Source organism: Anas platyrhynchos, chromosome 1 (genome assembly GCF_047663525.1).
Source record: "Anas platyrhynchos isolate ZD024472 breed Pekin duck chromosome 1, IASCAAS_PekinDuck_T2T, whole genome shotgun sequence".
Lineage (NCBI taxonomy): Eukaryota > Metazoa > Chordata > Aves > Anseriformes > Anatidae > Anas > Anas platyrhynchos.
In genome coordinates, this window is record NC_092587.1 from 189,043,238 (window position 1) to 189,070,399 (window position 27,162).

General features: G+C 39.6%; 2 protein-coding genes across 10 annotated transcripts in view; one reads left to right on the forward strand and one right to left on the reverse strand.

The window, feature by feature from the left end:
* The window catches only part of PARP4 (poly(ADP-ribose) polymerase family member 4), a 50,141-nt gene extending 40,851 nt beyond the window's left edge, over window positions 1-9,290 (reverse strand). The window contains exons 1-7 of one of the 9 annotated variants that reach the window (XM_072032709.1): window positions 9,103-9,220; window positions 8,018-8,249; window positions 7,778-7,931; window positions 6,642-6,762; window positions 4,136-4,268; window positions 1,414-1,609; window positions 361-484 (exon numbers count right to left, since the gene is read on the reverse strand). In XM_072032709.1, the coding sequence (XP_071888810.1) occupies window positions 361-484; window positions 1,414-1,609; window positions 4,136-4,261 (446 nt within the window). In that variant the 5' untranslated portion in view covers window positions 4,262-4,268; window positions 6,642-6,762; window positions 7,778-7,931; window positions 8,018-8,249; window positions 9,103-9,220. Of the gene's footprint in view, window positions 1-360; window positions 485-1,413; window positions 1,610-4,135; window positions 4,269-6,641; window positions 6,763-7,777; window positions 7,997-8,017; window positions 8,250-9,102 lie in introns of those variants that run through there. The other 8 variants (XM_072032705.1, XM_013094808.5, XM_013094806.5 and 5 more) reach the window with 8 other exon arrangements.
* CPAP (centrosome assembly and centriole elongation protein) lies at window positions 9,177-25,245 on the forward strand. The gene is made up of 17 exons (XM_027468700.3): window positions 9,177-9,308; window positions 9,515-9,672; window positions 10,178-10,697; window positions 12,213-12,336; window positions 14,107-14,254; window positions 15,599-15,704; window positions 16,024-17,644; window positions 18,840-18,972; window positions 19,841-20,006; window positions 21,018-21,260; window positions 22,013-22,112; window positions 22,795-22,889; window positions 23,570-23,668; window positions 23,782-23,922; window positions 24,015-24,099; window positions 24,198-24,318; window positions 24,902-25,245. The coding sequence occupies exons 3-17, from the start codon at window positions 10,263-10,265 to the stop codon at window positions 25,092-25,094; spliced, it is 3,810 nt and encodes a 1,269-aa protein (XP_027324501.3). The 5' UTR covers window positions 9,177-9,308; window positions 9,515-9,672; window positions 10,178-10,262; the 3' UTR covers window positions 25,095-25,245.
* Window positions 25,246-27,162: the final 1,917 nt, after the last annotated feature.

The window sequence follows — 27,162 nt, forward strand, 5'->3', positions numbered from 1 at the left end:
TGAACCAAACTAATAAAAAATACGTGATGATAAACAGCTGCTGAGTTGGTAGAAACTTTGCATCCATTAATGAGCTGGATTGCAGGTGTTTACTACAAAGACACTACTAGATGGAAAACATAAAATCAATTTCCACAGTCTGATTCAAAGGTACAAAAGATAGAAGTAGTTATAAATTCATACAGATGGTACAGAAAGCGAAGAAAGAATAACTTTTTCCTTCACTACACTGTTGTTAAGGTACTAAACAATCTCCAGAAGAGATCTTGACTGCTGAAACAGATTGGAAAGTTTATTTTTAATTTTACATAACTATCAACATAGATGTATCAAAACACATATTTAATTTTATCATTTTACCTGAGAGTCCCTACTTTGAATGCAACTTTGTTGTCACTTTCTGCTATAACAGTAGGATTGAGGTCATTGCTTTCATTTTGATTCATGGCATTTTTGTTTTCAGAAGATGACAAGTCTTCCAAACCTGCAATCAAAACATTTATTTACTTGGTAAAATATTTGGGTTCTCTAATTTAACTTAACCTAGGATCACCTCTCTTGACCTGCTGGCAATGCTTTGCCAAATGCAGTCAAGAACGCTTTTAGACTTCTTATCACCAAGGGCACTATTGGTGGCTCATGTTCAATTTGGTGACCCCCCCAGGTCCTTTCCTGCACAGCTGCTTTCCAGCTGTGTGGCCCCTGAGTGTCCTGGTGCCTGGGGTTGTTCCTCCACAGGTGCAGGGTTTTGCACTCCTTGAGGTTCTTGTCAGACCATTTCCCCAGCCTGTTGAGGACCCTTTGGATGGCAGCTCAACCCTCTGCTGTATCTGCCACTCCTCCCAGTTCTGTGTCTTCAGCAAACTTGCTGAGCAAACACTCTGCCTCATCATCCAATGAAGACACTGAAGAGAACTGGATACAGTATTGACACCTGGGGTACTCTGCTTGTTGCTGGCCTCCAACTAGACTCCGCATCACTGATCACCATCCTCTGGGACCGGCCATTCAACCAGTTTTCAATCCACATTGCTGCCTGCCTCTTCAGCCCACAGTTCAATAGCTTATCTATGAGGATCTTATGAGATACAGTGTCAAAGGCCTTCCTGAAGTCCAGGTGGACAACCCCCACTGTCCACCCCTCATTTACGAGGCCAGCCATTTCATTTTAGAAGCTTATCAAGTTGGTCAAGCATGGGTTCCCCTTGGTGAATCCATGCTGATTGCTCCTGATGATTTTCTTGTCCTTCATGTGCTTCTGAATGGGTTTTAGGATTAGCTGTTCTATCACCTTTCTTTTCAGAAAAAAAAATCTTACTTATATCAACTTTATTCTCAGTATCCATGGTTGCTGATTTCTTGAAGCTTGATTTGAAATATTTATTGTGCTTACACCACGCCAAGTATACCTACCGTGTCTGTCTGGCCATTGGTTCAAAATGTCACCTTGTGATGTATTAACCTCATACGCATCAGTTGGCAAAAGCTTCCCATTTTCAACCGATTTCCAAATGATATCTGCATGTACAACAGGCAGCTGGTATTTCCGAATAGTTTTTAGATCGTTACAACTGAGGACGTCAGCTGTATCCACAAGAACATGTGTACACTGAAAGACAGGTTACAATTACAACTGTTATACACACACAACTACAAAATTAATCCAAACTTTGTTTGCAGTCCATACTGGTAAAATCCTAGTCCAAAGGAAACATTTTAAACACAACCTTTTTGGATCAAATTTCTGATTTAGAGACATGAGACCTATGCAACTTATCCACAGACAACAGGGAGACTAAAATACGGCTAACTTCAGAGTGTGACCATCTTTCTACAGTAATCACAGAGCTATGAGGGCAGCCAAGTGCCTAACATTCTGTAGACCTTTCAGCAGCACACAGCAGGTCCTATAACAGGCCAAGCTCTACAGTGGCCAACTAGTTATAAATCCAATACTCTTTGGGATAACAGTATAAAAAAAGGCTGGACAGAGTCCTGAACAATCATAATATGCTTTGTTAGCCTTATAAAGAACCTTACACTGCTTTACTGGAATCATATATATGATGGAAGTTTAAACTTTCTGCATAGTTTTGATGGTGGAGCTCAAAGGGTTGCAGTCAATGGGGCCGTACCTGGCTGGTGTCACTAGTGGTGTTCCCCAGGGCTCAGTTCCAGGGCCAGTTCTGTTCAACACTGTTATCAGTGATCTGGATGCAGGAGTGGAATGCATCCTCAGCAAGTTGGCTGATGATAATAAACTGGGAGGTGCTGATGACTCCCTGGAGGGATGAGGGGCCTTTCAGGGGGTTCTACATACATTGGAGCACTGGGCAATCCTCAAGAGCACAAAGCCCAACAAAGGAAAATGCTGGGTGCCGCATCTGATACAACGTAATGCCAGACACAGGTACAGACAGCGAGAAGAGGCTGGAGGGCAGCTCAGCAGAAAGAGATTTGGAGGTGCTGGTTGACAGCAGGCTCACCTTGAGGCAGCAGCACGCCCTGGGTAAACCACATTTTGGGATGCATTAAACACAGCATAGCCAGATGGTCGAGAGGTGATTCTCCTGCTATATTGAGCATTGGTGTGGACCCACCTCTGACATTGTGTGCAGTGTTTGGCCCCACAACATAAAAAGGATGTTAAGGTGCTTGAAAGCATCCACAGGAGTACAACAAAGCTGGTAAAAGGACTGAAGGGACCCACTAGATCAGGTTGCGCAGGGCCCCACCTAACCTGGCCTTGAAAGCAGCTTAGAAGATTCTGAATTTAGAGGGCAAAGAAATCCACCATGTCTTTGGAATACTCTTGCTAGACCTTAGTATGTTATTCTTCAGTTCTTCACTTTCTCCCCTAAACAGATGTGCATTGTCAGAGTTACCAGGAAAGCTGTTGAGCTCCACACAATATAATGTGCCTATGATATTCCTTTGCATTCCTTTTCTTAAAAAATAAAAAAATAAAAAAATATTTAATGCCAACTCCTTACGTTATGCACAAATCAATCTATAGATTCTTGAGGATATCAAATATGTTTTTTGTTGTTTGTAAAATAAGTCACCTATGGAAACTGTGTGTATTAACAGCAGAGTTTAAACTAACTCAGTGCTTTATAAGGAAATGTTACACAAGAGTGAGGGGGAGAAATTAGTTTGTTCATCATACTGTTCTTAAAATTAAAAAAGTATATAGAGAAAACAATAAAAAATCAAAATATGATGCATTACCTTGTTCCCAAGGCAGATTAGAAGAGCTCTAATATTTATGAGCTTGTTGCAAGTACTAGCTTCGTGGGGGGAGCAAATAAATGTCATTTTCAAGTGGCAGAAGTGACAAAGCATTATGCCTTCACTATTAAGTGACATAATCCACTCCCTGTCGCCAGCATGTCAATACTTATATTGCTTTGGCATTAGCATGTTCCTTGGCACTTCTAGACTCCACCAACTCACTTTCCCCAGCTTCCGTGCATGCTTTGGAAGAGGAACATCACCACAACCATTCCCATAAGGCAGGCTGGATGTGGCCACTTGGCCCTGATGACCAAGAAAGTTCACTAATACAGACATGGCCATGTCATGCTGCCTGGCCACAGTCCCTACAAACACTCCTGGGTGCAAAATGTGACCTGCTGATTTCATTCCTGTGTGTGTCATAATTTATCCATGCTGCTTGTTCAGTATATACTCAAAACAGAAACCTGTATTTAAATTAACAACTGCAGTATCACAGACTTCTAACTCTACAACAATCTTTTCTCTGTAATCAAATGCTTGCATTAGTATAAACAACAACAAGCCCAAAACTCAATTCAGGGATGTGTCTCATTCAGAGCTTCTGCTCCCTGATGACGTGAGAAGAAAACCAACATGGCAACTTTATTCAGGAAAAAAAGCCTCCCTGATTCTTTTGTAGGGAGCGAATATTGCTCTTATTCTCTCTCTTTTTTTTTTTTATGAGACATTTCAGTTCTACAGAGATAGATGCATTAGAAACGTAAGCAGAAATATTGAACAGAGAAATAATCTCTACAATCCTTATTTCTTGACATGAGGCAAGATTAACACTCAACAACACTTACACCACTTAGTATTTTCCTTCTGAGATCTCAGAAATAAATCTAGAACTTACCTTGCGATTAATCACATAATGAATTTCTCCACCATTTTCTTTTATGCATGCTCTTAGCCTGGTCTTCTCCTGAATGGGCAAGTTCCTCACTTTAACAAAGAACACACAGTCTGCAAAGATTGTCATTGCCCTTCTGTTAAGACAGAAAAAAGGGGTTTATTTTGACTAAGAAATCTTTCATTTCTACTACCTACCTAAGTAGTTTCTCACCAAATATTCCCTTTTCAACTCTAGGAAGTTCCACTACAAATCCCATTTTATCAGCATGGTAATCAAATTGACAAAGATTATCTCTTAATCAGTTTTATTCACTTAAAAAAATAGATACAGAAAATTATTTAGTGTGACTTAATTTTCAGTCAAGTCATGGCTTGAACTAATTGTCAAACTCATACCTTGACCTTTTGCTGTTAGTATCCACTGTTAGTAAAGTGGAACGATCTTAGTTTAAACTGGAACAACTCTCCTTCTGGTCCCCTTTCACATAGTATCATTATAAAACAACTGTTTTTTCAAGAATATGAACTATTTTTCATGTTTCTACTCAGTGTAATCTGTACATGTAATCTTTAAAAAATATAAATTAAAAAGAACTTCAGTAAATTGATCCAGATTAAACACAGCCTAACTACATCAACAAAACCCACAAAAGGATACACCAAGAAATAAAAAACAACCCAGAACAAGAGACTAGTTTAAATCCAGTTCTGTTTACTGATTGAATTCATTTCTGGCCTAGGGCAAAGATTTACGCAGGCACAAAGGAATGTAACAAAAATTTACTGTAACAAAGATTTACACAGGCACTGAAAGTGATGGAGGAGCAGGGGAGAGATGGATGTAGGGTGACTGCTGCTCTTCTCAGCCGTGTCAGCCTAAACTGTCTGTAAAATAAATCGAATGAAAATTGGCTGTATGTCATTTGTGACAAACTATGCCAAGATATTAGAGGCTGGGAAAGTTTTATTTAATCAGAAGCAGAATTTATGACAACAAAATGTAAAGGTAGTCCCTAGTTTAAGCCACTACAATGCATAATCATTGCATATTCATTTTCCTGGAGACTTGTGAGTGTAAAATTATTCTTATTTTAAAAACTGATGACGAATGATAAAGAAAATGATAGTGTAAATGACAACACTACGCAGAGCACTGAGCTCTTTATACAGCATATCACAGCTTCAGCACATCACAGCTTTTCCAGGGTTTCAGAGCCTTTCACTGGTAAACAAAAGGGGTAAAACTAAGTGTGAGCTAGAGGACTTAGTGATAAAGTGAGTTCACAGAGAACCTCAAATTAATTTCCCCACTACACATATTTGAAGCATCGTGCCCAATTTAGTTTTCTCGGAAAGGCATTCAGACAGTATGCCACAAAACCACTTTGGGAACTCCTGACAACCAAAAGATTTGCCTTAAATTTGCATTGCTGCTCCAAGCCAAACTGCTAATGCTACAGGAACTAATATAAAGAGAATGTATGCTTGTAAAGCAAACTATTCAGATCATAAATTCTTTTTTTGAATGATTATTTGGCTGCCAGTAAGCCATGGCCATATTTCAGCAGGGGGGGGGGGTTAGTATCAGTGTCGTTGGTAAAAACTTGTTTTTACTCAAATTGTTTATATTTCTGAAAGGGCTATTTGATAATGTAAATTTTCCACAGTGACTTAAGGACAAATACTTTTAAATGTGGGATAACTGGAGAAAAAAAAAAAAAAAGACGATCCAAAGTATTTGGCCTCTCCAATTTCATCCTGAAATCACAGAATGCGGCAAAACAAACAAGAAATTGCTTGTTTGAAAATAAACATAGTTCTTCTGTCGGCCAAAAATGTCAGAAATTAACTGCCCTCTCTCTTGGACAAGCCATTCAGAGCAAAAATGCCATTTCTCCAAATTGATGAGAGCTCCCACATACATGGCAGATTGTGGTTAAGCTCCTGTCCTTCTACTCCTAGAAACAAACAATGATGTTAAAAACCTCAAAAAGGAAAGCAGAAGCTGTTTGAACTACTTTCATTTACCACTTTATATTTTTATGTGCTATGTTAGAACTGTTTCTGTAGCAGTCTTTTAGGACTAAAATCTAACCTGTCACTGAATTACCCAACCGGTTCTTCTGGCTTACAAATTCATATTGATCACCAATATTGGCACCAATGCCTTTACAAGGCCAACAAAGCTTTTACATCAAATCTGTTCATTTTTGATTTAGTGTTGAGAGAAAACAACCCAAAAGATATTAACAAGGCAGAGAAAATTTTTAAGTGACGCTGACCATGGCATTTCAAAAGTGGTGTGTTTTAACCCTGGTAAGCAGCTAAGCTTGCCAGTCCCTCACTGCCCCTCACTCTCAGCTGGATGAAGGGAAGGGAGTCAGAAGGCAAAAGTTAGAAACCTCCTGGGTTGAGATAAAGCCAGTTTAGGAAAGGAAAAACAAAAACCAACCAACCAAAAAAAAAAAAAAAAAAGAAACAAAGATGGAATATGTGTATTTTCTTACTCTATGGCATATTGGATTTTCAGTGAATGCAAATAAAGCTGTTCTTCACTGCAGTAAAAACTCTCAGATGGCCAGAGACGGGGGCAACAAAATTCATTTGAACTTAGGGTTTCAGGAAAACCTAGAAAATCAACACTATCAGACACAATTATATATATATATAAAGTCTGATTTCATACAGGTAATCTATAGGAAGGGACCCCAAATCATCTACTACCCTACACATCTGAGAGAACTGGCAACACTGCAGTGATGATACATGTGTTTAGGTGAGGCAGACAGCAGATCAAGGATCAAAGGACACATGAAATCACTATACACTTATATTTTGTGACTCTTGTGTTCTGCTGTCTGGCATTACCAGTGGTTTTGCCATAAAAGTACTCTGCTCACACACACAAAAATCCCCTACCTCTTCTTCCTGTATTTTAACAAGGAGGTTTTTGCAAGATAGTACGTCATCTGAGGTGGCAATGATCTTTTAAGATGCAGCCATATAATTTGGCTTGGGTAGATTAATTTGTATCATATATAAAGGCAAATGTACCACTGCCAAAAGTTTCCCTTATTAAAACCATCGTGTTGGTCTGGGCACTGCCTCCCTTTGCACTGCAACACTGCAGGCACCAAATTTCTCAGCATATTCTCTACAGCAGCGTCTGGATATTGCTCAAGTTTCCAGAAGTTGTCTCCTCAGGAAACAATGAATTCTATTCACACAGCCTAAACACACAGCTTATTAGGAGGGTAATGAAATAGTACTAGTTATCGCAAACATCATCCCAACCAATACATCCCTCTTTCACACAGAAACTTGAGAAGCAACTGAATTTGTAGCTCACATGTGGTACAAAACCTCACAAAAATATTTTATATTGTGCTTGCTTATGAAAGCTATGCAGCTAGGAACAAAGAAAAAAAATCTTGAGAGAAGTAATCTGTAAATAAACCGTGGTGTCGACCAGGAAGCAGAAAGGAATGTAAAAATTTGAGGGAACAGCAGATTCACTTCGCTAAGTTTGTCTGCGAAGTGAAGACCCCCCTCACCCCTTCTCTGCTCCCAGCATGACAGCTATTAAATGACCCCGATCCCACTCCTCTCTTTAGGGTTTGGGTGAAAAACTGTTTACACTCACCCGCTCTGGCAGTTCCTCTTCCTGAACGATCTTCCTGCTTCCTCAACAGGGCAAAGTGCAACCGGAGCGCTGGGTGGAGGGAGGTAGGAAAGGTTGGGGCATGCACATATCTGCCTGCAAAATGCCCGAAGGTACAGCTACAGCAATTGTGACCCTGTCAAATAAAGAAACCAAGCAAAGTGCAGCCAACGGAACAGTAAGGAGCAGCAGCTCTCGCTGTGCTTGAAGGAGGAAACTCACTGTTAAAGTGAAAGTGAGCTTTGAAATACCGTACAGACAGCTGGAAACGTAGCTGGAGCCTGTGCTGTCCCTCCTCAGCAATTCTTCCCTCCTTTCAGTGAAAAGGACCTTATTCTTCTTCTTTACTGACCACTGAATATCAGCCTCTCTTCTTTCTCCTATCTCCCTGGAGAATCAAGCATCTCATGGAGTTTTAGCAAAGTGTTTGGCTTTACTCCTTTTGAACTGCAAACTTTCCCAAATTCAAAATCAGAACAGAGAATGATTATATTTAACATGCATGTTGAGAATTAACAGCTCGTAAACACTTTTATAGCTGATAAGAAAGCTATGCAAAGGAAAACTGCTGACAATTGCTCCTGGTTTAATTCTTACAGTTTTAATTTAGCTTGGTAGAGATCCCTAAGGCCCTTATGACCTCAGAAGTTGCATGAACTTGTAGTTATGTAGTTATGTAGTTAACTTGTAGTTATCAACCTGCAAGTTAGGGATCGTTGTCAGCAATGGACTGCGCTCCTAGCATGGAGAGGGAGCCCAACGTAATTTTTTGTCGACCAAAACCAGACCGTGAACAACCCTGAACCCTGTCAGGCCATCAGTGTGCAGGAATACTGAAAGCAAAGCTTTGCTGTATTTTCATGAGGATGTCAAGGGATTATACACGATGCTGTGCTTTTAAAAGGCACGGGTAGAAATCCTCTTTCCCAGCTCAGTAGCTCCCCTTGTTAAGGCAGAACCCAGCCGCAGGGCAACCATGCAGGTGATGTGTTTAGAACCACAGAATCATGAAGGTTGGAAGAGACCTCCAAGATGGTCCAACCATCCCCCTACCACCACTGTCACCCACTAACCCACGTCCCCAAGCACCACGTCCAACCTCGCCTTGAACACCCCCAGGGACGGTGACTCCACCACCTCCCTGGGCAACCCGTCCCAGTGCCTGACTGCTCTTTCTGAGCAGAAATGTCTCCTCATTGCCAACCTGAACCTCCCCTGGCGCAGCTTGAGGCCATTCCCTCTGGTCCTATCACTGGTTATCTCCGAGAAGAGCCCGACCCCATCTCCCCACAACCCCTCTCAGGCACCTGCAGAGAGCAATGAGCTTCCCCCAAGCCTCCTCTTCCCCAGCGAACCCAGCCCCAGCTCCCTCAGCCGCCACGCGGAGCCCCTCGGGAGCCGTAGTTCGCGCCCCGCGGGGCCGCCCGCCAGCTGGGCGGGGAGGCCGTGCCTCGGGACTACAACTCCCGGCATGCCCGGCGAGTGGCGCCGGGAGGCTGTGAGATGGCGGCAGGTTTGTAACAAGGCGGAGGGGGCAGCGCCGGGGGGAGCTGGCGCCGTGCGGGTGCCTGAGGGGTGGGCGCAGCGGCCGCTGTGAGGGCGACGGGGGCAGCGGGGCGCTGGGCGTGTGGGGAGGTTCAGCGAGGGTTGAACAAGGGTCGCTGTGATCTGATCCCTCGGGAATGAGGAAAGTTTAAAAAGTTGTTCCCTGACCCGCAGGGCTGTTGGGGACTCGGGCTCCTGCGGTCGCGTCCTTTGTTCTGTAGCCCTACCTCTGTGCTCCCTGCGGCACGACACACGACAAACGACACACGACACAGCGACACGACATACCGTGTGTGGAGGTGAAGAGTTAATCGCCCTGGGACTCGTTAGAGGTAAGCAGAGCCGAGTGATAATGATAAAAGATGATGGGAAGGGGAGGGAGAAGCTCACAGGCAGCAAGGGCACAGAATTTCCATGAGAATGATGCAAAGTGTGCATCGAAATACACACAGAAACAGGATCGTATTTATATGGACATAATTACAACACTGCTTTCACACGAGGATCCTATAATGGGTGTCTCTCACCTTATCAAATCCCTTCCCTCTTCTTCTGTTGCAGACACTTGTAAATTCAGAACCCGTCTCTGTACTACTGAACAGGATACCATACACAGCTCTGTAATATTTGAGGCATTACTTTTTTTGAGTGCAGTTACTATTAAGATTAAATATTGGATTGTGCTGGTTTCCTTCACAGGAATTTCATTAGCAATTGTCTGAGTTGTTTCTATTGCCTAGGGAAAAGTAGACGGTGACTGTTTTTTAACTTTAGTTATAAGAGAGTAACTTCCTGTTACTGTAGATTTCTCATTTTGTATATCTGCTTCATTTCTAGGTGCTAAAAATAAGTAATCATCCACGCCAGGTTCCTATGGCTTTGAAAATTTTGCTGTCCTAACACTCCAAGATATAATAGTGTTATGTTGTCGCTGTATCAGCAAGTAGATGTGAATACCATTTACAAGATGCCAGCTGTTGAAGATCTGAGTAGTGAACGAAACTTCCTTGCACATTGCATGTTTGATAGTTCTCGTGCCGGAGTCTTCTTGGATCCTACTTTCGCTGGTTTGAAAATCAACACAGACAATTTATTATCTGGACATGAAAACATCCCGGCTTTCCCTGCTGAAGGGTTGCATCTTTCAGAGAGCCGTTCTGTAAGTGATGACTCCTTGTGTGAAGAACAGATGCTGGAGCCTGGCAGCTCTTGTACACTTCAGCAGGATACCGCTGAAACATCTCTTCCAGCAGCAGCATATAACGTAGAAAGCTCTAAAACAGACTTTGTCCGTGGTGAAGTGGATGGTCGGAATAAATCCGATTGTTGTGATCCTCTCTTACAGAAGCTTGAACAGGTAACAAAAAGCTCTAGAATTCTTTGACATACATAAATTAGGATTTATGTTGGTCCTATATATGATTCTTCATACCTGAAATTATGCAAAATCTTTTCCATGTATGGAACACAGTAGGCTTAAAGAGCAAGCCCTTGGTCAGTTATGCATGCATAAAGGTTGGTGTCCTCCTCACAACGTGCAGTTTAACTGGTTTTTACTGGCACAGGTTCCAGTTCAAAATGAATTGTATTTAGTGCCAGCATACTTGTTCTCAAATTTTTTTTTTTTAACCTGGAAAGATGCACATAGTTTTACAGAATTCCATTATTTCTTCACTTAAAGCTGTGCAATGGGGTGCTGGTCATTACAGTGGGAGTGCTTCAGTGCAGAAATTCACAACACAGTGAAGTTGTGTGTTCTTGTAGCTATAGCAACATCTGCCGTTAGTTCTCATTGTATGTGTGTCTGCACCCTTATACCTGGTTCTGTTTAGTTGAAGAGAGAAGTTGGTGTTGAATATAGACATGTCCGAGACAATAGGACAAAAAGGCCTGGAATTACAACCCTGTGATGTTACTTTTTTTTTCTTTCCAAAGCAAGCCTGCCAGCTGATCCGCTGTGACTGGCAATACATTTGCTTATAGCTCTCCCCAGTAAGCAGATATAAATTACGTTAGCTGAAGGTATTAAGGCGCACTTTAATAGGTCTTGCTGTTTAGGATGAAGAACTCAATTCCTTGTCCACCCTTCTAGAAGTTGCCTCATTGCAAATCTTTGTTTGTGCAAGTGAAAGTGTGGGGGGCAAAGAGTGAACCTCTAGAGTATAATTCCACAGCTAAGCTTATAAAAGGTATTTCATCCCTGTTCTATATGTAAGAAAAATATTCATTCACTGTTTTCGTTATGTCAGTAGCATCCAGCAGTGGCTAACTAACACACATTATCTGATTAAGGGTATCTTAAGGGGAATTGTTAAGTCTCCTGTCTTGGAAAGTCATTGACAATCTAATATATGTTATGTATATTTTTAAAATAATTGTTAACTTACATCTAATATTGATTTCCAAGATCTCAGATAGACTGAAGGTTACTGATACATACATATAAAGAATACTGATATATATACATTTCTAAAGCTCTCTTGATTTTGAGGTATTTCACGTTTTAATAAAACCACCATGTCCAAGTTATGTTAAAAGAGCAGAATTCAAATGTTTTTCTAATACTATAAAAATGATTGTTCTAATTCCTTTTGTTTGCAGGTTGGTCAATTAAAAATGAATGGATTTGTTGACTGTGCAAACTGAAAATAGTATGTGCAATCTGTAGATAGAACTGAAAATTGTGTTCATCAAAGCACTTTGTATTCTTAATTTCCATCATGTTGCACTTAGCTAATGGAACATCATTAAAACAAGAAATACCTGTTGTCGTGACGATTCTAATGTTGTGGTGCGTTCTAGGTATATTTGTCTTAAGTACAATAATGTAAATAAATGTCCTCCAGTACATTTTTTTTGTTTGTTTGAAAAGCTGAAGGAATTGCAACAACAGAAGCAGGAACAGCTAAAGAAACAACAGATGGAGCAACTTCAAAGGCTTGTGGAAGAACAGCAGAAGCTACTTAGCATGGTGTCTGACCAGACAGCAATTCTTGGTAAGTTGAGAAATAAAGCATAAGGCATACTTCAGTAAACTGAAGAACTTGATCTCATTTCTTCATTAAAATCTGAAAGTGTATTCGGTGTTCTTCACCTCAAGACTACTTGATTAGTCAAAGACAAATGCTGCATCGTTTGAGTGGCTGATAAATGAGTGCTACTGTAGAAGGACTGTTATAAAATCTTTTTATAAATTGCCAAGAGTAATTGTAACTTAATCAATGATGGGAACTTTTTTTTGAGGAATATATTATAAAAGACAGTGTAAAATAAGCAATTGATTTCCTCTTTGATTAGCTGTTTCCCACAATACTTTGGATTGCTTTAAGCTGTCAGTGTATCCAAATGAAGTAATACCTCCCTGTTTGTGTTCATGCAGAACAAATTTGTTCAATCAGTGATGAACTGAACTAGACTGGGGAGCTGATTTGTACTGAAAAACAAACATTTGTAAACAGAATCAGTTTTCCAGTCCAATTTGCTGTGTGCAAAGGGAGAGCACAGTGCTGGGCTGGAAAAAGCTGGCAGAATTGAGGCAGGGGGATCTTCTTTTGCAGGTAGTATCAGTCTTACCTGATTTAATGGTTATCTTTCTTTTACTCTATCCGAGAAAGTTGAACTAGTGTTTAGCCTTGGAACAAAAACTAGATTGCCTAATGAATTGTTTCTAATTGGAAATATAAAGGTAGAGGCTGGTTCCTGCCCTTTAGTGCCATTTCTTTTCTCCTGCGGAACAGCGGTGTGTTTTTCTTGTAATTGCAAACTACTCTGATGGCTGCAAGTCAAAAGACCTAGGCATTCAGTGGGCTTGGCAGCTTTTCACTGGTTGTGATCATCTGGGTATCGGAATCACAATGAAGAAGAATTTATGCCTTGATTTTATTCTCAAAGAATTTATGCCTTGAATAGTTGTTCCCCACATACACAAAACTGTGATTTTTTTACAAGTTAAGTAACTAAGAATGTATCTCATCGTTGAGAGTTGTGCTGATTGAACCCTTTTTTTTATGTGGCATACTGAAATAATCTATACAGGGATACACAATATCTCCAGTCCAACTCCACCGTGAGGGTTAATAACTGATGTGGAATTAGGAATCAAGATGGGTTGGCAAAGAGATGCCATCTCATGACTATTTTACCTGTACGTAAAAGAAATGCATTAGAGTTCTTCACCTTTTCTGTTCATAGTTTTACCGTTGACACCAGCACAACTACTAAGCTGCTATAATTGGAATAGAGTTTTGGTTTTAATCTAGCTGTTTAATAAGGTTGCTGTAAACCTGTAGAGGTTTCAGAGAAAAGGTATGAGATTGTGTTTCATCATATTTCAAAGCTTTTAATCCAAGATCTTGGTCTAAGAGGTTGCAAAAAGATGAACTGATCTTAATTTTTACATTTGTACAAAGGAAACAGAATCTTGATAAGAGACCTTTTCAGTAGAGCAAACATTCAAAATTGTTCAGTTATTTTACCTTTAAGCAATAAATTAGCAAAGATAATGAACAATCAGAATGGGCAGTTAAGCTGTGTGGAAAAAACTTATACATTATTGGATGTTCTTTTTAAAAGAGAGCTCAAATACAAATAAGAATTGAATTGGGGAAATTTTAGGACTCACTTTGTGTGGGAATCCAGAATACGTGACCATGAAGCTCCCTTCTGGTTTTAATCTGATCTGAGTGCTGCTTAAAGTATGAGCTGAAAACTGATCTGTTTGCTTTGGGGAGAAAAACAACAACAACGATATTCTATCAATTTTGTAGGAAAAAACATGTGGTGTCCAGAACAAAAGATGGAAAAAATAATGGAGGCTGAAGATCCACACGATGATCCTTTATGTGTGGAAGGTACAGATCTCTCTGAAAAGTCCAGCAGAGGAAAACAGTTGTGGGTGACTAATACAGAGGAAAGGTAATTCAGAACATTATTTTTTACAGTTCTAAATACCAAACACAAGCTTGATTGAATTCTGAGTCCTGATTAAGAGTCTAATATTCTCAGTTTGTATAGCTTTCTCAGCCAAGGATTCCATTTTGCTAAGCATGGTGGAAACCAGTGGTAAGAGAGGCTCTGGCTTGAAATTGCGTGTGCTGTGAAAGATGTGACATTGTGTATTGGCTGAAGAGGTGTGTGAAACGTGGAGTAATCACAGTTCAGAAGCACATCTTAGTATAGGCTTAGCATATTAGCAGTTATAATTACTGTTCCCAATTTGATGTATTACAATCTCCTATCCATTATTAGATGGCAAAAAAATTAATGTGAAGGAGGAGTGTAAGGCCATGACTTTTTAGTTTATTACCAGGAGTTGTTTAAGCATCTGGGTATGGCTAAGAAATAATAATAGTGCTTGTGGGAGAAGCCTTCTCGTGTATGGTAGAAGCTTTGTTTATGGCATGGATGGTCTATAAGTAGTTGTTGGCACTATTTTGAAGCTCTGCCTTGTCTGTCTGGTCATCACAAGACAAGAAATCTTGTTCCAGGCTGTGGTGGGTTGACCCCAGCCAGCAGCTAAGCACCCAGCCAGCTCCTTGGCCATCCCTCCCCACCCTAGAGCAGAAAGAATGGGGGATCAGAAAAGCAAAAATGTGAAAAGTTGTGGGTAGAGAATAAAGACAGTTTACTAACTGAAGGAAAGAGGGGAAGGAACCCAAGTGTTACAAAGGCAGTCACTCTCCACCTCCAGCAAGCAGACTTCTGGCTTTGTTCCCCTCAACCTCCTATTTGCCGGGGGAGAGAAGTGGCCAGTGTGAGAAACCAAAGAAAGCTTTGATGCTATGCAAGCAGTGTTCATCAATACCTAAAATATTTATGTGTTATTAACACTGTTTTAGTCACAAATCCAAACCACAGCACCATGTGAACTACTGTGAAGAAAGCTTACTCTGTCCCAGCCAGACCCAGTGCAAGGTGATACTGCAGAAACGAGCAGTGTGACTAAAATCCAAGCGAAAATTCAGTGGTTCGGGCAGAAGAATGGGTCAATGAGAAAAGCAGTGAAAGGAAAAACAGCAAAACCTGCATAAAGGTGCTTCTAGATGTGTATTAATTATAGCAGGGATTTGATAACCACTTCTCAAAAGATAAGCGACTAGTGGTATCATTTCTCGAATTAACTTTGCCACTTAATGACTAAAGTACTTCATAATTCGTCATTTTTTATGTAATTGCGCCCTAGGCCATTGAATAGTTGGGATGCTAAACGCAGTTAAATTATGTAGACATGTAAGACTTGATTTTTTGAAATTACCCTAGACCTATTAAAGCTGCGATTCAAGAGAAGAAACAGACATTTGAAGAATTTCTGGAAGAACAGATACAGATAGAGGAGCAGCGTCTGAAGCAAAGCCAGAAATTACAGGTTTTTAAATTTCTTTTGTAACTTTTAACGCTTTTTTTTAAATACAGTATATAGTGATGAATGCTTTAAAAACATACAAGATTCTAGCATCAAAAGCTAACACTGATTGCAATATTCACATTTGAAGATTTTACTTTAAAATAAAAAAAAAAAAGTCCTGACTACTTCATTTGTTTAAGATGTTTTTAGAAACCCAGTAGAAATATGCTATGTAAGTTCCTACTGATATGTGGGGTTTATTTGGAAAAAAATAATCTTAAAACCGTGTAAAGGACTTTCTAACATTCTCTGCGTGTTAATTTTCCATATCCACTTTCAGGAGACAAATGGATCAGCCATTCAAAAGCCAGTGATCAAACGACCCTTCCTGAAAAGAGGAGAAGGTTTAACAAGGTTCACTAATGCCAAATCTAAGATAACAATGCTTGGAGAAAGCGTGTTGAAACCTCCACAAAGGGTTTCAGATGACAGAAACGTTAGAGTGGACAGATCACAAATACAAAAGAAAAGCCTGCCTCCTAGCAAAGAGCTGGTTTCTGGGAGCCCTCTTATGCCACGTAAAAAAAATAACCAGCCTGATAAAGCAAAATATTGTCCTGTTCAGAAGACCCTTGTACTTAGGAATCACAATGGAAAAAATACCGTGCCATTAGAAACAAGAATACAACCAGGAAAAAATCTTGATGGACAGATGAGAGATTCTTTCCCATCAGAAATTAACCACAAAATAGAAAATAAAGAGAACGTAGTGGAATTTGCTAAGTCTAACGCTGGCAAAATCAGAAACAAATTACCTGGCATGGAAAAGCCTCAGTTGTCTTGTGAGCTGGCTAGTGCCTTTTCGAATGTGAAATGTCCTGCAGGTCACCCTGTAAAAGATTCAGAACTGTCTTTTGAAGTTTCATTTCAGAATAAGTTGGAAAACTGGGAAAAAGAAAAGGAAAAAGAGAATCTAGAATTAGATGAATTTTTGTTTCTGGAACAAGCTGCAGATGAAATATCTTTCTCAAGTAATTCCTCATTTGTGCAAAGGATCTTAGATCAAGATCAGCAAGCCTCAGAAGGACGTAGAATGTCCTCCACCCCTATCAAGGCAAAACAGCAGCAAGTGAAGGAGCTTGCAGTTAAACTTATAAATGCGAAAAATAAAAAGGCAGAGTGTATCACACAGGGAAATAATAAAGCAGTTACACATGCAGTCTCAAATTCAGGAACAGCTTCTAGACTGAAGGATCCAGTGAATAAAACAGACAGTGTAATGTTTTCAGGTTCTTCCTTGACAGCAGTTCCTGCTTTAAAAAGTGCTCAATGGACTCTAAATGAAGATAAAGACGAGGAAAATGGTGATACGACTACAGATTCTGAGCAGGAATTTGAGACCACGTTAAAAAATGAAAATGAAGATGTTAAGGAATCCTTTCAGAGCAATAGAGAAAGTGATCCAGGATTTTTTGAATACGGAAGTTCTACAGATACTAGCAAAGAAAGCAAATGTGGAGGTGACTTGTCAGATGAAGACTGCAGCACACTGTCAAAGCAAAAGATTAGACAAACTTCAGACCATCAGAGAAGCGTGTCTTGTATAAATAGGAATAAGATCGAGTTTGATGATGAAAGGACATGGAATGATCTGGATGAATATTATTTTCACAATGATTTACCTGAAAAATATACTAAAAAGTCCTTACAGACATCCTTTTTCAGCAAGAATGATACAGCTGTCCCAGATAAAGCAATAAAGAGAAAAGTTGCCTCAAAGAAGGGAGATGAGCTGTCCAAACAGCCTGCAGTGGACAGTGATGCAAACGAGCCTCCGGCATCAAACCTCATGATGAAACTGTTTCCCTCGCTGAAACCGAAGCAGAAGGCAGGCTGTCACTCAGAGCATGAAATCAAATCGAATGTGGAACAGGAGTCGGGAGCTGAGAGAACAGCAACTGGTAGGAAATGCTGAAGAAAACATGTTTTTCTTTCCAAGGCTTATTCTGCAACTTGACTTTACACCAAAATGTCTAAGTACAGACTTCTGCTTCAGGGAATGGCATTTTTAATCTCTTCTGGTTGTGTGGCTGGTGCAATCCAGCTGTTCTGTAGCTTGCAGTCTCTGGAAGGGCTGCCTCTAAGAGCTCCTGTAGAAGTTGTTTTTATGCAAGATTGCTAAAAATGCAGTTGTTTAGTGACAACATGATGGTATAGCCTAGTATGCCTTCTCTGTTAGATGATGGTAGGTTGTAAATTGATTGCAGCAGAGCTTGAACTCATTTAGCTTTTTTTTTTTTTTTTTTTTTTTTTTTTTTTTTTAGAAATTCATATAAAAACTACTACACCTACTTACTGCTTTGCAGAGAACTGAATTTGCTGGGTTGTTTGCGGGAAGTAATGGTTGGCAGCTTTTAAGAGTGAATGAAGCAACTGACTGCGCTGCAGTGTCAGTGCTTAGGCTCTTCACTTGCATACTCGGAAGCAGATTGTTGAAGCCCAATGAGTGTTAAGCTGTGACTGATCAAAAAAATGGGATGGCAAAGAAGCCCAGAGATACGATTATGGGCCTCTTAAAGATATTTGAGGGACAGTGTGAGCAGTTTGTGTTGTGACTACAACTTGAAAAATTTAGAGCCATGAGTTTTTCCTGTTTGATGCTTTGCCCTCAACACACCTTTATTTAACTTCCCTAGCTTGACATGAAGCCCTTCACGTTCCAATTCCTAATACATAGATCTACAAAGGTGATAGATGCACTTGGTATATCAGGTACTTACAGAAACATAGAAGGGTTTGGGTTGGATGTGGGGACCCTTATGGATCACCCAGTTCCATCCCCCTGCCATGGGCAGGGACACCTTCCACCAGCCCAGGCTGCCCAAAGCCCCATCCACATGGGGCATCCACATGCTCACATCCACATGATGGGGCATCCACAGCTCCTCTGGGCAGCCTGTGCCAGGGCCTCACCACCCTTGAGTATATAGCACAGGGTGCTTTTAAATGTTCCATCTATGTTATTTCAGTATTAGCAGTGGTATTGCAAGAAAATTCTATCTATAGAATAGTATATATATTTTAAATGGCCTGTGGTAATTGTTTACTTCAGTCAAAGGCTGCTTAGACAACTTGCACCTGATTGTCCTTTGATAGGAAACACTGTTCCATCCCAGATATTGAAAGAGAAACTCATTGAATTGGAAATGGAAATTGAGAGGTTCAGAGCTGAAAACACAACTCTAACTAAACTCCGTGAAGAAAGAGAGCACGCCCTGGCAAGTATCAGGTAATTTTTAATTGAAAATCAGGAAAGTTTTAATTTAAAACAACTTGGGGTGTTCACTAACAGTATGTTCCATGTTGTCCTGTTTGTACCTAAATAGTGTTACAGTGATAAGGGTAAATAATTGGTGTGTTTCAATAACTGGAGACAGGTCAAGAAACTGGTTGTTGCTCTATGGCTGTATTAAACCGTCACTATTACTCACAAATTGCCAATTTTGGAATAATATTAAGAACTCCTACTGGTTTAATATGATATCCTTGAAGGCTACACCTGGGAGAATTTCCTCATGTATAACTGAGTGATGTTCTGAGCAGTAACACAGTCCCAAACTGGTCTTGCAAAACAGATTTCATGCTAATGTGATCAATGGTTCTTCCTATGGAGTGAATATTTGAGTGTACAGAGTTTGACTTCATTTCAGTCCCCTGGTGACTTCCAGGTAGCAAAGAGCAAAATAATCCTCTGGTGACTTAAAGGAAGCTCCCTACTTCCTACCAAAGTCACATTTGTTTTGTTTGGAAACAGCATCGTGTTGGTGGCTAACATGTGGGACCTGGTACTGGCTGATTCTTTTTCACACTGCTTTTGGGGGAATGGTGTTCTGCTGCTTTAATGACTATTGGCAGATTTTGGTGAAGGTTTGCTAAAATCAGGGTAACTTTTGTGACTAGAAGATGGAAACAATTGGACTTCGAATGCTATCTGTGTGACATTTCGTACTGCTTAATACTCTTTATGGTTAAACCTTCTTGGGGGTAGTAGATGCTGGGTTTTAATCAATGACTGCAAAATTCAAATTTTTTTGATTTTTCTCACTCCAGACTTGTAGGAGTTGGGCTAAAAAAAAAGCTTTGTTTTATAATTACAGGAAAGAAATTGCAGACTTTCAACAGCAGAAAGCCCAAGAACTGGCTGAAATAGAAGATTATAGGAAAAAAGAAATGAAAAAACTGCAAAAGGAGCGTAAAGTTTTTGAAAAATATACCACAGAAGCTAGAGCAATTCCAGACAAAAAAGAACGTGATGAAATTCAGGTATAAAAATGATAATTATTATTCTTGTCCACACAGGAAAATCTAGATTAATTTAAAGGGAGTTGAGAACTAATTTATAACTTAATTTGAAAGGTTGCAAGTCATTTCAAGATAGGAACTGTTTGTAGACCCAGCCTAACTGAGAAAGCAGTTATGGTCTTCACAATGTTATGTGATGGTTTCAAGGCAAAAAACAAACAAACAAACAAAAAAAGCACATCATTTTGTCACATTTCCACAATAAAAGCTGCACTTGACTACTGTAGAATTTCCTTTGTCTTTGATACAAAATTACTGTAGCTAATATAACACTGCAAGTTTTTATTATGGTAATGGATCAAAATGCAAACTAGAACCATACTTGAATTTTATTCTGTCTGCAACTGTTCCAGGGTAAAAATAGTTACTTTCTACAATTTTCAAAGTTGTGTTTTGTGATTACTTACTTGTAGTTCGTTAAAGGTCAGAAACATACAAACATGTTTCTTCACTGTCAGGATTTATGGTATGTTAGGCATACAGACGAGTTGTTTGAAACTTCACGTGAGTATGTCACTTCTTGACATTACTTCAACAGGTCAAAGTAACATTTGCTAAACTGGCCAGGCAGATTCATGTGTATTTTGTGTGTTTGTATCCTCCCTATTTTCCAGTGCCAAGACTTTTAAGGGCCCTCTGGAGGGTAGCCTTAAAGATAACACATTTCTGCCTGAAGTGTGTTTGTGCAGGCCAATCTATAAAGTGTAAAGGATGCTCAGAGGGGAATGAAAGACATCCTCTGATTAAGTTCAGCTTATAGAGTGGATACCTAAAGTTGATCCTACCATTTTCAGGGAAGAAAACTTCCTCTACCTTTCATCGTCTCTATTACACAGATCTTTCTTTTTACTGATAAGTACAAGTATTTTTGTATGTGTTTTTCTTCCTTTTGCTTGTAAGTTTCTTCCTAGAACATTAAGATCTTTTGCTATATTAAAAAAGATATCATTTATATATGTACATTTTTCTAAGGCTTTAAAACAGCAGATTGCAGAGTTACAGGAAGATTTAAAACGAAAAGAAGCAAAATGGTCAACCACCCATAGACGCCTGAGAGATCAAATAGAAGCCTTAGTAAACGAGAACATGGAGCTAAAAGAGGAAGTCAAAATTATGGAGAGGTTTCGTCTTGAAGCCTGGAAAAAAGTAGAAGCTGCTGGAAGCAAGAAGAAAATTGAAAATTCTGGGGTGACTCTAAGAAGAGCAGAATCTGTAGTAAGTTTTTAATCTCAGTGTTTTAAGTTGGTGGCTGTGAATACTCTGGGTTTTGGATCATAAAGTTGGAATCCAGTAGCCACAACCTAGACATTAACTTTTAATTTACTAATCTCGGGGAGTCTACTAGTAGTGCCAGACACAGAATTTGATTAATCTCACGCTCTCTCCAACTGTGAATGTTCACAGAACCATGGAATGGTTGAGTTGGAAGAGACCTCTGGGAGTCATCTGGTTTAATGTCACTGCTCAAGCAGGGACACCCAGAGCAGGCTGCCCCGGACCACGTCCACACAGCTTCTGACGATCTCCAAGGAGGCATCTTTATGTGCAGTATCTGTTCTGTTGAGAAACTTGTCATCTTTGAAATTCAAAATGATGCAATTATAAGAGGAAAAGTACATAGACAGGATATAACCTGAGAACTTTTGTACCTCAAGGATCAGCCAGGCAAATCAGGCAGTTCACCATTGTCTACAGAAGTTATATTTAGTTTTGAAACTATTATTCTGGATTGCTTGTACCAAATTAACATTCTGTAATTGGTGGTAGGGAGGCAGCAGACAGAGGAAGAGTTCCAAAACATAGCTTGGGCTACATCATGCAAACCCTTCTGCTGACTAAATCTCAAAAAATGTAGTTTGTGAAGAAAGCTTGCAGTTAGTTTCATGACAAATGGTGTATAAATTTTATTGCAAGCGAACAGTTATTGAATAAAAGTCACATAACCCACAAATAACTCTTCCTTCCAGAGTCTACCAAATAGAGGCCTGAAAAGCCAAACTGGATCTCCACTTCTTCCAGCACAGAAGAGTGGCAAGATAAGTGGCAAAAATTATTCACAGGCGAAAGGTATAAATGTTTGTCTAATCAGCAAATTCTTTAAGAGTTAACAGAAAATAAATGTAGAGGGAGCAGTGCTGCTGTTCCTTGGTTTCCTTCTTTTCAGTTAGCTGGCAATAGCATTTATTCCTATATCCCTTCCTAATGAATCAGCAAACATAGCAAGGAACTGGAGGGTTGTAGGTTTTGTTTGTTTTTTGACATCTCTAAAGGCAGATAACCAGGATGTTATCTCTTAGAGGAGTACAATCCAGAATTGAAGCCCATGCTGTTTTTACTTTGATAATCTTTCTGGAAAGCTAGGGAAGACACAGGAAAAGTCTGCCAAAGACTGTTTTTGTTGAAAGATTGTCAGTCCTGCTTTATTCACGATAAGGTATAGCTAGTAAGAATGTTACCGAGATCCCTAGGTGGAAAAGAATCTCCTCTATAGATCTAGAAATGAAATAGGAGAGAAAGTGCAAGTATTTTGTTGGTTGCAACGATTCTTCAGTCAAGCATGTTGCTAATACATGAAGCAAATTACTTGCCCCAGAGAGCTGACATGCTGTTTTTTCATAAATGTACTGTTTTTATTTTCTGCTGCACTAAAGAAATGTAGGTGTCCTGTACAACTTGATCTCATATGTAACACTTAAACTGTACTTTAATTTTACTGGCCAAATTAACTTCCTTATGTTTATCTGAGTAGGAAAGCTTTCTAGAACGCCTGCCTCAGCACCTGCTAATGACAGAAGCAACTCTGAGACAGCAGCACTAGAAGATTCTTCTAGGACTTTTATGGTAGTAAGTGTTGTATCTTGATTTTTAAGGGGAAAAAACAACACAAAACAAATAAAAAGAAACCATGAAGTTATCTGTACTTAAATGAGTATTTGGAGGGTGACCTGGAAAGCTGTTGACTCATTTTTTATTATTTTTCTTGGTAATGAAATTGCAGTTAAGGGCTATATAGTAGTCAGTGCTTTACCTCTCTCTAGCTGTTGCAGCATTCTTTGGCTGAGGAAAGGAAAGGAAAGAAATAATCTACCCCCTAGAATTTTGCAGAATGTTTACCCTTTTTAGAGGAGGGAAAAACCTGACTATGTATGTTCCATGTAGAGAAACCATTCAAGAATCTTTTAAGAATTCTTAATTGCTTTAGGTAGCATTTAGGTTTTATAAAACTTCATCAGCTGTTTCACACCTTTGTATGGGTGACTTCAGTCTGTTGAGCACCACGCTACAGCACTGAATTCCATTTTACCTTGGACAAAAACTGACCACAGACAAATTACTGCTAGCCAGAGTACCTCATATAGTAGATGTTGCATAAAATCCAGATTGGGTTTATGACTTCCCAGACCTGTCTTCCTACCCTCATACTTCACATTTCCTAGAACATTTATCAGCCTAGGGAAAACAGTTGCACGATGACAACTCAAGTTTCACTTGAGTTTATGCTTATATTACCGGTGTCATTTCAGGACAGCTCTCCTAATGAAGCTCTTGTGCCAGCACCATCTGGACCTGAGCATACAGATGGTGAAGAGATACAGAGGGAAATCGCTTATCCTGATGGAAAGGTAAAATGAGAGTGTGGCACTTGAAATTCTGTGAGACACTTGCTGTGAAAGATGAGATGAATGGGTACCTGAATGTGATGGCTAAATACCAATATCTGCAATCCATTTGTTAGGTTGAAAAGGTTTTGAAAAATGGCTGTCACCTCATATTTTTTCCCAATGGAACGTGGAAAAAAGTGGGTTCTGATGGGAAGACTGTAACAATCACCTTCTTCAATGGGGATGTGAAGCAGATTATGCCTGATCAAACAGTGGTATGCATACTACACCTTCTCCCCTATACTTGTATGTGTGTGTATGCATACAGTTCCTGACTGGATACAGTAATTTGAACTGTTCCCTGCAGATTTATTATTATGCTGATGCTAAGACTACTCATACTACATACTGCGATGGCTTGGAGGTCTTGCAATTTTCAAATGGACAAATAGGTAAAGAAATCATCCAACCCAGCCAACCCTCAGAACTACTACATATGTATGCAAAACACTCCTGTATTTATGTAATATTGTCTCAAAATACATTTCAGAGAAACACTATCCTGATGGCAAGAAAGAAATCACTTTCCCTGATCAAACTATCAAAAATTTATTTACGGATGGGCAAGAAGAAAGCATCTTTCCAGATGGCACTATCGTTCGTGTTCAGCGGTAAGCTTTGTTTTCAAGTACCCAGACTACTGACAGGGAAGCAGTAGTTAAGAGCTCCCTGCCAGAGGCAGTATACAGTGATGTATTTGTAAAAGCTTATATTTGAATATACTGGACTGAGAAGGCTTGCTTACTGTTTGCATTTTTCTTGTATCATAGAGAGGATAGAGAACTGAATACCTGTGTATTTTCTAGTAAGAAAAAAAAAAGTTACTTAAGCATTCTCTAGAATTACAAGTGAGAAGTTACTTAAGGCCTCAAGCAGGTCTGACACCCAGTCTGACTGCTCAAAAAATTATTTTAAACTTTTCCTGGACCTTTGCAGAAATAGATTAAGAGCAGAGAATGCGTAGCAAATGCTCTTGAGTATAAAGAAGCCATGTCAGTTTTGGAGAAACATGTTTGAGTACCAATCACCTGTGATGGTATTTAACAAAAGAGGCCTTTCAAAAATACTGTATTAATTTCTTCATTTAGGCTTATGTATTTAATGCTTGTTCCAAGAATAAATTTAAGCCTACTTACAGTCCTTATAATTCTTACAAAAAAAAAAAAAAAGCACATATATATGTGTTTAATGCAGAGATGGAAGCAAAACTATTGAGTTCAATAATGGCCAGAGAGAGCTACACACATCACAGTTTAAGAGACGGGAGTATCCAGATGGTACTGTTAAGACTGTGTATACGAACGGACACCAGGAAACCAAGTATGTCTCTGGGAGAGTAAGAGTAAAGGACAAGGATGGCAATATCCTCATGGACACCAAGGTGTAGTAAGTTCATGCTGATCCTGTTGGTACATCAGCAAAACTATTGTACATTCCTGTAAACAATAAGAACCAACTTTTAAACTTATGTTTTGTATATATTGTTTATAGTTTTCCTGAAATAAATTTATTTTTCAGTTGGTATTACTACATTACTACTTTCAGTTGTTTTGCCTGTTTTTACTTTTCAGAAGTTGTTTATTCATTGTGTTCTATGATGTGTAGTTTAAAGGGTGTCCTTTAAATCCTTGGCTGCCAGTGAAAATTCATCAAACAGCTGCAGATGAACTTACTTTAGAAGTCGAAGAGAAAAGCCATTCCATCTAAGGTGAAAGTTGCTTGTGTTAGTGTAAATCAAGGGCGCTTTTCAGTCAGGCTAGAGCTTATTGTTTATTTTTCTTTCATCTGAGTTGGGAAATGAGCATCATCAAACCCAAACTATATTTTGTAAACTGCTAGTCTTTAAGGCTAGCAAAGGCAACTGTGAAATAGGTTAATTCTCCATGCTGTTCAAAGAAAAGGGGGAGTAAACATCAGAAACCACCAAAGGTTATCTTCTCATCCCATTCTTCTACCTCATCCAGTTGCAGACTTTTAAGCTGGCTCATCTTTAAGAATTCCCCAGCATGTAGAAGTCTTGTTACTGCTGCTATGAACAGCGGATGCTGTGATAATCCTTGTTGGTCCCTTCCAGTTTGGCTATTCTAAGTTTATTTCACTTGCTTTTTGCAGTGTGGAAGACCTCACTGCCCTTTTTCTTGGGGAAAGCAAGCTCGGTAGTTACTGCGCTCTATGGGATGTACACTTACTCAGCTAGAAGGCTGTAGAGGCTGGTCATGGCAGTTCTGGCAGCCCAAAATGGCAGTTCTTAATGTAATTCAGGCCTACGTCTCTGTGACAATGGTTGTATATAATTTTTAATAGATATAAGAACAACATTACATTTGAAAGATTATTGTAACACCTGTAGTATTTAGAACGGCATGTAGGACATTTCAGCACCAAAATACGTACTAAACCCATGAACTAATCCTTCCAGTGCTAGTATAAACTGACAACTTGCAACACTTAACTACAGAGTTCACAGCCAGTCTGTGCACTAAGTTTTGCACACATATTCATGTCAAACACAGAAATGCACAAGGGGATGGGTGGTCAGGAGGTTCGCCCTGAATGTAAAGAAATTGCTATGCAGGTGACAGCACTCTGTGATTCAATGGTACAAGCCCATCTGCTGCAACAGCCTGAACTGGACAATGCTGCCTTCCCTCTAACTCTGTTCATCTTGTTAACTTTGCAAAAAAATGAGCAAAATGTAACTTGAGCAAACTGAGTTCCAGCTACTACCACAAAGAAACAAGGGTGGAGCTCAAGCAGCACTTGCTGGGACAGAAAACACACCTCTTCTGATCTTTACAGAGGACAGAAAGGAGAAAGAATGGTTTTGGTCATAGATATTCTGGTCACACTTAAGTAGCCATTTTCAACACCATCTGAGCAGGGACTCAACTGGAGCTTTCTTCTGAAAATACTTCTACCAAAAACAGGAACTTGCACTGAATGCAGGACTACAAAGTTAAAGATGCCCAGCCTGCTCCACTGTAAGGGCTATGGTCAAAGTAAGAAGCCACGAAAGGTCATGCCAAAAATCAGGGAGTACCAAATAAACGAAACGAAGCAGAAGTTTCACATTGTCACTACCAGATTTCTAGGACATACAGAGCACCTATCTAAAACCCAGCTGGTTGTAATGAGATTCAAGCCATGTCCAGGGTGGACACAAGCAATCCAGGTGAATTTATCTATTTAGGTATTTGTGAGAAAGTGAGTGTAACAAAGACCTCTAAGAGAATGAGAGGCTGGAGTCAGTTTTGTTTAAAGAGACTATCGCCTTCACTTGTGTCTGATTTCAAGACTTGTATTTTGCTACACCAATTTCCTCTGTTTTTCCTTGATAATCTAGATCAAATTCTCCATGGGGTGACTGAAGCAGCTGAGCCCTGAATATAAAGGATGCACTACACTAAAAAGGTTTCTTTGAATGTCTCTTTATAGCAGGAAAGAGAAGAGCTTTC